This window comes from Pteropus medius, unplaced genomic scaffold (genome assembly GCF_902729225.1).
Source record: "Pteropus medius unplaced genomic scaffold, Ma_sr-lr_union100, whole genome shotgun sequence".
In the NCBI taxonomy this organism is placed as follows: Eukaryota; Metazoa; Chordata; class Mammalia; order Chiroptera; family Pteropodidae; genus Pteropus; species Pteropus medius.
In genome coordinates this window covers 15,727,276-15,740,421 of record NW_024340701.1, presented here as the reverse complement: position 1 = coordinate 15,740,421, position 13,146 = coordinate 15,727,276, and the positions used below count along the sequence as shown (strand labels likewise).

The 13,146-nt window shown below is 38.3% G+C and overlaps 1 protein-coding gene across 1 annotated transcript; it reads right to left on the bottom strand.

Moving 5' to 3' along the window:
• Positions 1–5,591: 5,591 nt before the first annotated feature.
• LOC120618853 (60S ribosomal protein L36-like) lies at positions 5,592–5,933 on the bottom strand. Its single transcript, XM_039882901.1, has one exon. The coding sequence runs from the start codon at positions 5,931–5,933 to the stop codon at positions 5,592–5,594; it is 342 nt and encodes a 113-aa protein (XP_039738835.1).
• Between the last annotated feature and the right edge of the window lie 7,213 nt (positions 5,934–13,146).

Sequence of the window (13,146 nt, the reverse complement as noted above, 5' to 3'; positions counted from 1 at the left end):
ACCTACTTACTAATATTTGTATATAAAGTCTGATGTGTTGCTTGATTTTTTTTTTTTAATCTGAAAAGTCCAATTAATCATTAAGTCTGATTTCACTGAACACTTTTTTTTTTACTGGTAGATAGTTCTATAACATCTTGACATTAAATTATCACTAGCTGAGTAAATCTGTAAATCTGTTTTGTCATGGAACTATTCCATTCTTATCAGTGCCCAACATAAAAGAAAAATGTCTGAAAAGTTAAATTACAATAAAGCCACATGGCACTGAAATAACATGATCATAATTACGGAGTAGCACATTGGTGTCATGGGGCAGCACATAATTAAATGGCAAATGAAATGGGGAGAGAGAATGTGTAATAAGTTCAGAGGTGGAGCAATAACTGGTGGGTAGAGTGTCTGTGTGTAAGAGTTGGGCATTTTCATATTTCCAGCCCATTAAAGGTAGCTCCCTTGGAGTTGGGAGGTGTCACATTAAAATAACCTGCGGAATTTGCTCTTCCTATGCCTCTTTTTATCTTTTGATTTATTTCTAGGCCTTTGACCCACCAAGGGTGGCCAGGAGGCCAAAGATAACTGCATTGCTTAAGATGGTTCCAGATTCTCCCTCTAAGTATCAGGGAATGGTTTCTTACTAAACCAAACACTAGAGCAGAATTGTAAAGTGTGGAGGTATTAATTTTGTCCATTGAATTTCATTATTGTTCTTGAGGGTCTCTCAATCTGCCTGCTGCTCTCACCATTGTGGCCCACTGTTCCCTCACTAAAACTTTGGCACAAGGTAGAGAACAGTTGAGACAATGCGGAATTTTAAATCAGAACCCTATAACACACCAAGGAAGAAAAAAATATTTTAGAAAGAATAAATTATCTTCAGTAATAAAAAAAAAAAGCATTCATCTATTATATATTTCTGAAGATCTTTACATGTCTTGGATTTTCCTCTTAGTAGCCCTAAAAGATAAGGTAGATAGTATCATACCCACTTTACTAATGTGGAAACTGAGACTCAGAACATTTAAGTGCTTTGTCTTTGCGCACATGAGCTCATCAGTGAAAGAGCCAGAGTTCAAACTAAAGTCTATTCTATAAGTTTTGTGCTTGTATTGTGCTGGCTGGAAAATTACTGCTTGGCTATCACCCATGGGAACATAACATTCTAACAATAAGCTTTCTGCTTCTGTACCCCTACTTGCACAACCGACCTGTGGGTCGACAGATAGTAAATAGAAGAAAAATAAACCTTTGTGTTCAGACAGAATGAGGAATGGGGTTTAGGGCTTAAAAACCCTGTACCTCTACATTTTGGGGCTGCTTAATTTGGGGTCTGCGTAGCCCTGGCAGACCCAGCTGGCTGAATGAAGAGTGTGTTTCCTATAACTCACTGGTTTCTGGTGGTCCGTGTGTTTATCGGGGGCTGGCGGCTACAACAGTATCAATTAGCCACAAAATGCTGCCCCAACCAGAATCATTTACTCTCACGCATCTGCGGATTACAGGAAACTGATTTAAACTGAGTTTGGTAGGTGATTCAGCTTCACTGAGTCTATTAGCATCCGAGACTAGAAGCCTGGGGGCATGTTGTTCTTATGGTAATTGTAGAAGGGCAAAACACAAAAGAAAATATGCAAAGCCTCTTGGTAGGCCCAGATGCTATTGCCAAATAAAGCCTTGGGCCAAATTCAAAGTTAAAGGACAGAAACACCGCACCTGTGGAAGACACTGCAAAATTGCATGGCAAAGGGCATCTGTTTAGGAAGGAATAAGAAATTGGAGCCATCAACGTATTCAAAGACTGTGTTCTCTCCCATTGTACCAAGCAACTTCTCCATACAGATTTCTCATCTACATTTTAGCTCTCTATGGCTGATACAATGGATGCCTATTGTCCTCAAACTAGAGTCTGTTAAAGAGAAAATCACAGGCTCAAATGGTGTCACTGGTTCTAAAAGCCCATGATATCAAACCTAGATTTAATACCTGATATAATTGCAGTTTCAACCTCTCTCAGAAACAGTCTTCATCAACTGGTCTGAAGCTTTCTGGTCAAGCACCAGGAAAGTAACCTGTCACATGGGCCCTTTTCCATCTCCCATAGAAAGAAGCAGCAATCTGCATGATAAAAACCCTTGCCGTTCCCTTCCCTCCGGAAGAATATGTCCTGGTCTAAAAATAATTCTTTTGTTGTTGTTGTTAATAATTCCCTTGCCCCACCCTTCTTCCTATAAAAAAACTTCCATTTTATACAACCCCTGGGAGAGTCATTCTAATGCTAGATGGAATGCTGCGCGATTCATGAATCGCTTAAAACAGTTAGATCTTCAAACTTATTTAAAATTTTTTAACATATACATACTTTAACAAAAATTTCAACCTCAAAAGTGACCCTGGTACCAGAGAGTGGGGATCCTCTCGCGGCGCATTGTCCAGGTTCTTGATGTCTCGAACAAAGAATTGAGCAAGACACCGAAATACAGTAGGAAATAAAAGCTTGATTAGAAGGGAAAGTACACTTCCAGACGTAGAAGCGGACTTGAGCGAGAGAAGCGTAGCTCAAAAGGCCTGGTAACAAACCCTTCGGGGTTTTTATCCCTTTTTGCTGTGGGTCGTTACTTTCCTTAGAAGGGTGGGCTTCCTTGATTGACAACTAAGATTAACAGGACTCAGTGATTCATCATTTTGCTTACTGAGCACGTTTGTTCCCAGAATTCAGTCTGTTATAATGATATTAATGACTTCCGGGTATATGCATCGTATTATAATGATGGTGTAATGAGGCTCAGGTGAGTTGAAGGTCGTTTGGGGTCTTCATTGCGCAGGTGCGAGTGACTGTCTTAAACTGGTACCTCATTCTCTGCCTACTGGTTTCTTTGTGTGACTTGTAAAATACCCTTGTTAAGGGTGGCAAATTTTCAAGTGAGCCAACTAGCTAACTCAGCTACAGGGAAGAAACATCTTTAGATACCAGAAGTTGTCCTACTAGCTTGTGTGTGGTTTACGTAGTGTATTGTATAAGATACGAAGATGGCCAATGTCTGCTTCGGTAATCCATTTACTTGTTAATTAAGGGTGTTGTTTCGGGCAAAGATATGCTAACAGCCAACTTGCACTTCTGTAATCTGCTTGCTTGTTCAGGAGACCACCAGGATATGGTCTTAAACTTTATTAGCTGCCTCCTCTGAAAGCTCGGGGCTGATCTCCTCTAGCCCTGCGTGGTAGAGTCAGTCGCCGGTCAGCTAATAAAGGCTCATAATTAATCTCAATTGGCTCCTTGGGTCTCAAAATCGTTCGCACCATAACGAAAGAAATCACAAGATAATTATATTAGTTAAGGTTATTTTATTTGCAAGCAACAGAAATTAACTTTGCCTTATTTAAGAAGAAAGATTGAGTGTTAGAGCAAATTTATTGTAATGATTCAGGGGTCTTCCATAGCCTTAAAAACAAATTCAGCAACTAAGGCTTGACACAGACAAAAAACAATCCAGCTCCAGAAATTCAGTAATTACAGCAGGATTTGGATCCTGGGTCACCTGAGTTCAGCCAGAAAGGTGACTTCAACTCCAACACTTCGCAGTCTCTGGGTCTCTATGTTCAAAGTTTCAAATTTCAAGGAAGAAGAACCTGATTGTCTCAGCTCATGTCAGTTTTCTACCACTGGATTGATTCATTATCGTGGCCTCTTATCAGACATGGCAAGCCATGGGGTTGCCACCTCCTATGTATTAGAAGACTCTTCCCAGATGTTAATAGGGAACTCCTGGAATATTTGGTCTCCTGTTATCTCTCTGCCCTCATCTCCTACAGTGCTCCAGAGAGGCTGACCTTGTTCTTCATCAAAAAACCACACTATGTCTCAAGAACTTTCTACTTGCTATTCTCTTTGCAAGGCATGTTCTTCTCTTTAGAAACCACACGAATAACTCTTATCTCTTTCAAATGTTTAGTTAAAAGTTATCAGAGAAGCCTTCTCCGAGGTTACTTAAAATTGTAACACATCTCCATTCCACATACACATATACACTTCTACTCCTTCCTTTTCTGCTCTATTTCTCTCTGAAGTATTTATAAACTTCAGTACCAGTTAGCTACTTCTGCCTAACAAAACACTTCAAACTTTGTGGCTTAAAACGATCACCATTTTATCTAGTTCATGATACAGTGGCTAGCCTGGGCAGTTCTTCTGACCTGGACTGACTCAACTAATCTCTTCTAGGTTTGCCCATGCATCTCTGGTCAGCTGGCAGGTAAGTGATGGCTGAATGATTCAGAATGGCCTCATTTACATTAGTAATTGGTAGTCTGAGGGATCTCTGTTCTCTACCATGTAGCTTTATCATCTTCCAGGTATCTTCCTTGGATTTGTTCACATAGTGGTCTCAGGGTTCCAGGAGCAGTAAGGAGTAAGCTCCAGTGAGCTACACGTTTCAAACCTTGCTTGTGTTTGTGTCTTATTTGCTAATGTCCTATTAGCCAAAGCAAGTCACATGGCCAGGCTAGACTTAAGGGATTGAAAAAATGGACTCCAGTTCCTGGTAAGAAGTGCTACAAAGGCATATTTCAAAGTAACATGATAAACGGGTATACGAACAGGGATGGGAAGAATTTGTGGTCATACTTACAAATCTACCACATTTTTTAATGTATCATGTAATTTTCTTATTTATTTTGCTTATTGTATAATTGACTCTCCGTCCATTCGTGAATCTCTGCCACAGGAATAACGCTGGGTGGAGGAGATTCGTGTGGAGGAATTAGTTTCACTTTTTTTGCCCACACTGAAGAAAAGACGTCTATTCATGTGAGAAGCTTTCTTTCCACTCAGCCCATCAATTGCCACATTTGTATGTTACTGCTTCTGTGCAATCTTTTAACTGTTTTAATAGTACAATGTCTTAACTGCCCTAGTAATTGCACAGACTAAATCAAAGTCCCACATGAACAATTAAATGAATGCAAATCAACCTAATGGTCTCTCCTAGAGAGATCATTATTATGCAATGAAAATTTGCTCTAACTGACCTTATATATGCAAAGGAGATTTTAATTTTGATATTCTGTCACATGGACATATTTTCAGTTCAATACAAATCTAATTATAGTCTATCACTAAGGCTGAATCAGTCTATTTTCTAGTGTGCGTATGTGTGTGCTTAATATTGATATAGACAATGGGGTTTAATTTTTAGAATACCAGGTGTTCTATTCTGCTCACCACCCCAGATGCCAGCATTATTAGGATAAGTTTATTTTAAGGATGGGGACATGATGTTTTACCCTCCTACATTTTTAATCTTTTCTCTTCCCCAATCATTCTCTACCCTCCCACTTTCCCTATTGCCACCCCAGACTTTTTATTTTGTTAAGATAATTATAAGGGCACAATGCTGTCATCGCTCTTTTTTCTGGCGCATATGAACTAATTAATTATGATTAAATACCATTTCCAGTACTGTCTGTTGCTTCATTCTGTGCCCCCCATTGTGCCCCTCACCACTGAGCCCCAGGAGGGAGTCTCAAGTAGATGATGGGAAAGATGCGACTTCTCCCCAGTGTCGACACAGGAACCCGTTTCTGAAAAGGCTTTATCACAGGCAGTGGGGAGGAAGAGCTCCGTCCTTCTTGACTGCTGCCTTCCTCGTGGCCACAAGGACGTTGCTCAGCTCCTTCCGCTTCCTCTTGGTGTGGATGTGTGTCCCCACCTTTTTCTTGGTGATCTTCAGGGCCCACTTGTCCTTGGAGACCTTGAGCACCTCCATGGCGCACCGCTCGTAGAGGGCAAAGCTGCACACCTCTTGGATCATGCCCTGCATGAACTTGCTGTGCTTGGTGAGGCGCCCATGACGGTAGCTATGCCTCAGCTTGCCCACGTTCTTGGTCACCTTGTGACCCTTGTTAAGGACCACAGTCATTGGGTAGTGCAGAGCCATGGCTGCCTCTCTTTAATGGCTGCCACAGCAGAAGTTTGTCATCATTCTTTATTGACTCATTTGACCTCTCAAAGTAGAAGAAAGGAAGGAAAAAGGACAAAAGAAAAGAAGGAAAGAGAGGAAAGGAAAGGAGAGAGCTAGAATTAGTTGAACACTTGCTCTGTGCCAGGCATCAAAATCCTAGACTAGTTCTGTGAAGTAGATATTATTGTCACTCATCTTACAGCTAAGGAAACAAAGGCAGGAAGAGTTTAAGTAATGTACTAAAGGTCATAAAATTACTCAGTGGCATATCTGGCTTTGAACCAGGTCTGTGTGAACAAAAATTTTCTCAAACCTTAGCAAAGGTGGATTGAAGCAGAACTTTTTGAGGATGTTATTAACAATATCCCCTGGAAAATATTTACATTTCAGATAAAAATGTTTGAATACCTTCCTGATAAATGTTGTGAAGTTTAGAGCCCTGTCTCGGAAGTTAAATTTATGCTCATAATGCATTAACCACACAGCCAACCATCTTTCCTGTCTGTATGCTAGAAGCAGACCTTCTTTCTGTTACCTATTAACATGAGCATCTAACCACACTCTCACCTTATTAAAAATATTTTCTGCTGGCACTCTCATACATTGCTGGGAGAAGTATAAATATGCACAGCCACTTTTGAAAACTGGCAGTCTCTCCAAAAGCTGTACTTATGCGAACCCTACAATGAATGCAGCAATTCTGCTCCTGGGTGTGTACTGAAGATAAATTAGTGCATGTTCCACCAAAAGACTTGTATGAGAAGGGTCATGACTGCCTTAATTCTAATAGCCAAACACTGGAAGCAACTCTAATGTCCAACAAAAGGTAAGTAAACAATTGTGGTATATTCATAAAATAGAATACTACACAGCAACAAAAAGAAATGAACTACCACTACACACAAAAACATAAAGATGCTCACAGACTTTTTTTTTTTTTTTGGTAGAACAAAAGAAACCATATAGTATGATTTCATTTATATAAAGTTCAAGAATAGGCAGAACTCATCAATGGTTACCTGGATGAGATTGGGAAGAGGCATGAGGGAGCTTTCTGGAGTGGTAGGGATGTCGTGTACCCTGAACTGGATTGTGGTTACACAAGTGTAAAAATTCATCCAGCTTAAGATTGATGTATTTAACTGTATGTATGTTATACTTCAAAAATAATTTCTTTTTAATAATCCTATTCCAGAAAAGTTCTTTACCTTCACTTGCTACAAGTTTGAATAAAACCTTTGATACATACTGGCAATCAATTTGAGAAATTGCTTTAACTTGTGACTGGCTCAAATGTTACATGCTTTACATTCACTGAATAAAATTGTGCCCTTTTGCTCTTAATTATCTAGCCAGAGGGCAACATAATTCTTTATTGTTCTACTTAAACTCCACCTTCATCATTAGTATGTCTATGGCTTATGTTACATTTAGTTCTCAGATTAGTAGATTTCCATTCATTCATACATTGTTAACCAGATATTAATTTGTCTCATATGCCTTTGTTTCTCCCACAGTTCCTACCTCAGTGCAATGCTGATTAAGGGACTGAAGTATAGTTGTTGAATTAAACCACAGCATGAGTTTCTTTATATATTTCACCCACATCTTATTTCTCCAAAGAGATAAACAATTTGGGACAAGTTTAGCATGCATAAATTTCTTCTTAAGCATTCCTTGCTCCAAGATTTCCTTTTTCCTACATCTATCAGATGCCCAGAAAAAGTGAGGTGATGCTAAAAGACAGTTGCAAAGCATTGCCAAGAGGCCCATGAAAGATAAAAACCATGGCATTCTTTTTTATGGGTAAATCTGAGATATTTGTCTTAAAACATATAATCACAGAAAATCCTTTGGATTATATATGCACATATGTGTATTTATGTACATATACATATGCATATACATCACATATAATATTTATATATCACATATAATTTACATACCATGAATTCACCCATTTAAAGTATACAATTCAGTGGTATATACTATATTCACAGAGATGTATAACTATCACCGCAATCAATTTTAGAACATTTTCTTCACTCCAAAGAGAAACCCCTTAACCATTAGCAGGCACTCCCCATTTTCCCCCAATCCTTCAGCCCTAGACAAGCAATAATCTACTTTCTGTCTCTGCAGAATTACTTATTTTAGATGTTTCATATGGGAGCACACAATGTGTGGCCTCTTGTGTCTGGCTTCTTTCACTTAGCATAATGTTTTCGAGATTCATACAGGTTGTAGCATGTGTCAGTATTTCATTTATTTTACTTAGTTATATTCCATTGTATGGACATATTATATTTTATTTATCATTTTGTCAGTTGATAGACATTTTTGGTTGTTTCTACTTTTCGGCTATTATGAATAATGCTCCTATGAACATTTACATACATGTTTTTCTGTGGACATATGTTTCCATTTTTCTTTGTTGTATGCCTAGAAGTAGAATTTCTGGGTCATGTGTTTAACTTTATGTTTTACTTTAAGTCAACTTACAGGGTTCCAATTTCACCACATCCTCATCAACATTTGTTATTATCTTTTTTTTTAATTATGCCATTCCATTGGGTGTGAAGTGATATCTCATTATGGTTTTAAGTTATATTTCCCTAATGATAAGTGATGTTGAGCATCTTTACATGTGGTTATTGGTCATTTGTATATCTTCTTTGGAAAAATGTGTATTTAGATCTTTTGACTATTTTTAATTGGACTGTGTTTGGATGATACTTACACAGAACAAAATAAAAATTCAAAACTTAAGAGGGCTTGTGATTCCCATTTAATTTTCTTTCATAGTGGCAAGGCCAATATACAAATAGGTTTGGGGATATCAGGCATCAGTATAACATAATAAAGGTCATACAGAAAAAAATCTAGAAGTGTAATTGTGATATATTTTTACCTATCTGGAAAACAAGTTGAATTCAGTCCTGCAAGACTGGACATTTACCTTAAGCATTAGCAGCATTCCATTTATTCAATTTTCTTTTAGCTAAAAACCAAGGAGCTGTTAAATTGCCAATAGGTGCTCATTTTGTCAAGATTGAGATTAAAGCACCTAGGAGGAGTTAAAGTAATTCTTTTCTACTGGGTAGGCTATTATTAGGCAAACTTCGCTTTGCTTTTTCAATGTTTCTAATAAAGATTTTTTGGATGATCATCCCCAAACAAAAACCTATCTAAAATTCAGGAGTTATTTGGCTTCATATGACCTTACTGTAAAAACATTAAAACCTATCATCCAAAAATGTCTCTAGGATTAATAATAACAGTAGTAGAGGAATCAACTTAACTTCTTTTCTTTTTTAGTATAAAAAAAACCCCAAAAACTTGAGAATTGTCTCCACCGGATAGCTCAATAGACTGGCACAAACTCCCAAACCTGAAGGAGGCCTGACACATCACAACAACAAACTCCCAAACCTTAGCTGAGGCCTGACATCACAACAAACAAACTCCCAAACCTGAAGGAGGCCTGACACATCACAACACAAGAGATTTTTATGATAAAGAAATATAATTCAACTAAATAATCTGCAACAAGCCAAATGCTGCAACCTGAAGTCCCACGGGGCCTGATAGTATCTTAACACTCCACAGTGAGTATTCTCCAGGTCACTTACAGTTCCTGTGACTCCCTGCAGAAGCACTCCTGCTACTAATAGTAGTGAGCAGGGTTATAGTTAATTCAGTATCCTCTGCCAGCCTTGTGTCTTTCCTATAACATCTGGGGCATCTAAGTTTCCCTTGATGCAGCATTGACAGAGGAATCGGCGAATGGCCTCTTCTGTCCTGCTCGTAACTCCAATTCTTTAGTGGAACCCACAATCCTTGCAGTAAAGTGTCTGATGAGAGATTTTCACTTCCTGAGGCCTCTCTCTTTATGGCATAATCGCTTCTGAAAACTAAAGAAATTGACTCTGAAATAAGGTCAAGGTGGACCTTTCCTTTTTCTTTCTAAGACCTTAGGATCAAAGAGGTTAGAGTCTTAAAGAGTCAGACCTAACTTCAAACCTTAGATCTGCTCTTTACTGGCTGTAATGCTTTAGGCAGGTTAATTTGACAGGTTCTAGGTTACAGACTTCAGAATTTATTTTAAGCAGGAGAGAAATTGTAAATGAATGTTAAAAGCTCACAGAATGAGCTTTGGAAGGGTTTGAGGAATAGTCTCTATGCTGAGCTTCTAGTAACATTCCCAGGGTACATGGCAGAGCTGTCCTCTTCCACCACTGAGGCTAGCAAGACAGTTGCCCCACACACTGCCTTTCTATCTTCTGTCTTGACATTTATAGTAGAGAAGTGTTTATCGTTGTTCAGTGTAGTTCGAATTACAAAATATAGCTATATTTAACAACATAAAAATACTAACAGAGAGCCTCTCACATCTCCCATCTTCAATTGCTTGTGAAGATGGACATATGGAATTGACTGGGGGCACAGTGAAAAAATATTAGATGAGACACGAGGAAACCCAAACTCTGTGTCTAGGTCTGCCAACTTACTTGCTCTGTGAGTTTATGCAAGGCACCGGACCTCTCTGATTGTAATAATCTCATCCAGAAAATGAAGGAATTGGCCCAAACAGTTACTAAGACCAGATCTAATACTAGGCAAGTGATCTGTAATTCTTCTTTTTTTCTTTTCTTTTCTTTTTTTTTTTTAGTATTCAAACAGCACAGAAAAAAAGAGAGAAGAAAACCAGGTCCCTGGATGATTTTTTTAAAGCAGAGTTTCCCTATCTCTCCATCCACCTCTCAGTCAGACTTCTCTGTAAGAGGGAAATAAATTGTCAGTCTTTTAAAAAATTGTTGTTATCTGATCTTTGTTAAAGCAGCCAAACACTGAGTTTGCTACCAGAAGCAGGGCTATATAACAGAATCTGAAATATGTGCTACTTGCCTAGCACTTTGGGCAGCAGGCAAAGAGGAAACAGATAACGCAGGCTGGATAGATGATGACCCTTATTATGTCATAGTAAACATTTGGTAAACCTGTGGAAAACCTGGTGCATTCGAAGGAAGGCCATTTGCCTACTGAGCTTGAAGCTCATGAGGAAGTAGTTACAAGTCACTTTGTTGGTATACCTTGGCTTCTTTTAGCAAAGTACTGTAGTTAAGAACTAAATACAGGCAAGGGTTAACCATTTTGCAAACAAAGATGAAAGGGAATACAGTTCTACTAAGGGATGCTTTTAGCATGTAGTCTACAATCTAAATTTACTGAGAATCTGATAATGTAAGGTTTTGCATGTTTGGAAAAATTATACACCCAACACCACAGAGATAAGACTGTGGCTCCAAGCCTTTCTTGAGAGCATCTCATATAATTGTTCTTTGACAGGCAACAGGAGCCAGACCAGCAGAAAGGTCCACATTAAGAGTATTATCATCTCTCCCAAGCTCAGTCAGTGCTTCAGGAGCCTTCAAGGTAGCCACCATTATACTAAGGAAAAAGAAAAATAATTGAGGAACAAGACAAAAGTTGAGCACAGATGTTAGTAAATAAAAGAAAACGTTGGCAAACTTAAGAACTACTATCCCTGGTTATTTTCCATGGAATTGATTGAAAGCAAATAAACTAGTAGTTTTCTAATTTTTTGGTGGAATTACAATGTCAAAACCTGTTTAAACCATAAAATAACCCCTAGTCCCTCAAATCTGTAGAAATTGGGCTATAAAAAGTTTTGCAAACCCCAACAAGGGTATACTTTCCAATGGCCATTTTAAATGCAGCCCTGCAGAATGAGAGACAAGGGAGTCACTCCCAGAGTAGAACCGGTGGCAGTCCACTGCCAGGGCAGGAACTTGCACAATTGCTGTGCAACAGAATTTGATAACTGCAATGGACAACGAGTGTTATGTGTTTCTTATTCTTCCCTTTTACAGTATGAGAGCTGTAAGTGTGCTTATCCTATCCCTCTTCACCATTTATCCTCAAGTTTGTAGGTTGCCAGACTATGAGAATTCATCTCCAAACCTAATAGTCAGAACTATACATCACCCAGAGATGCTGGGTTTTGAGTTAGATGAAGTAACTGCAGGGCTCTTTGGGTTGTTTCCTTGGCAAACGTGATATTCATGGATACTTTAGTGGCCAGAGAGTAGACTATAGCCTGGACTGCTAAATGTCCCCCATATTCACTCTTTCATTTTTTTTTAGTATTAGAAACCTCCACTTTTTAGCCACCCAGCTAAAGTCTACATTTTCCAGAACCCTTTGCAGCTCGGTGTGGTTAACATGTTCTGGCATGCAGCTCCTGGGTTATATCCTCAAAAGAAAGTTTCCTGGCCTGTACTTCATTTTCCATTTTTTTCTTCTTGAGTTAATAAAGATGTGATGATGATGAACCTCCTACGTCTCCTATGACTCCCATGGGTTAAAAAAGATGTGATGATGATTAGCCTCCTATGACTCTGAGGATGAGGACCATCCAAGGGGTAGTCAGAGCAACAAGAAAAAAGGAATATGAGTCTCTTGATAATGTTGTTGACCATTGCTTCTTTATCCTTATGTTCTATTAGCTTGGACTTTCATATAGAAGAGAAATAAACTTTCTTTCTTGCTAAAGCCATTGGTATTTAGTCCTTGCTAAAACAGCTGAACGAATAATATACACAGGCCGCTTCTAAAATAATTCCAGTTGTCACAATTTAAATAATCAAGTTATTGAGACATCGATAAGACCAATATAGTTTTTCTATTGAAATGCATGGTCCCTATGCAATCTCATATTTCTTCTCAAAATATGTGTTAATTGTTTGGTAAATATAATTATGGTAAAAATTACTATTTCATATGTTGCTGAAGTTTTTCAGACAGTATGTAAAGTTTGGGAAGTTTGTGCTGACCTACTTCCAGATTCTTTCCTTAGCCTTGTCCAGTCTACTGATAAGCCCATCAAAGGAATTTTTCATTGCTGTTAGTGTTTTTGATTTATAGCTTTTATTTTTATTTTGTTATTATTTATCAGACTTTCCACCTGTCTACTTAAATTACTCATCTGATCTTGCATGTTGTCTATTTTATCCATTAGAGCTCTTAACATATTAATCATATTTATTTTAAATCCACCGTCTGATAGTTCAAAACTCTGTCTGAATCATGTGTGGTTCTGATGTTTGTTTTGTCCCTTCAGACTGTGATTTTTATTGCCTTTTAACACAGCTTGATTTTTTTGTTG

Excerpts from the sequence above, each read along its gene's own strand:
- LOC120618853 (XM_039882901.1), bottom strand. The coding sequence starts at position 5,933 with ATGGCTCTGCACTACCCAATGACTGTGGTCCTTAACAAGGGTCACAAG.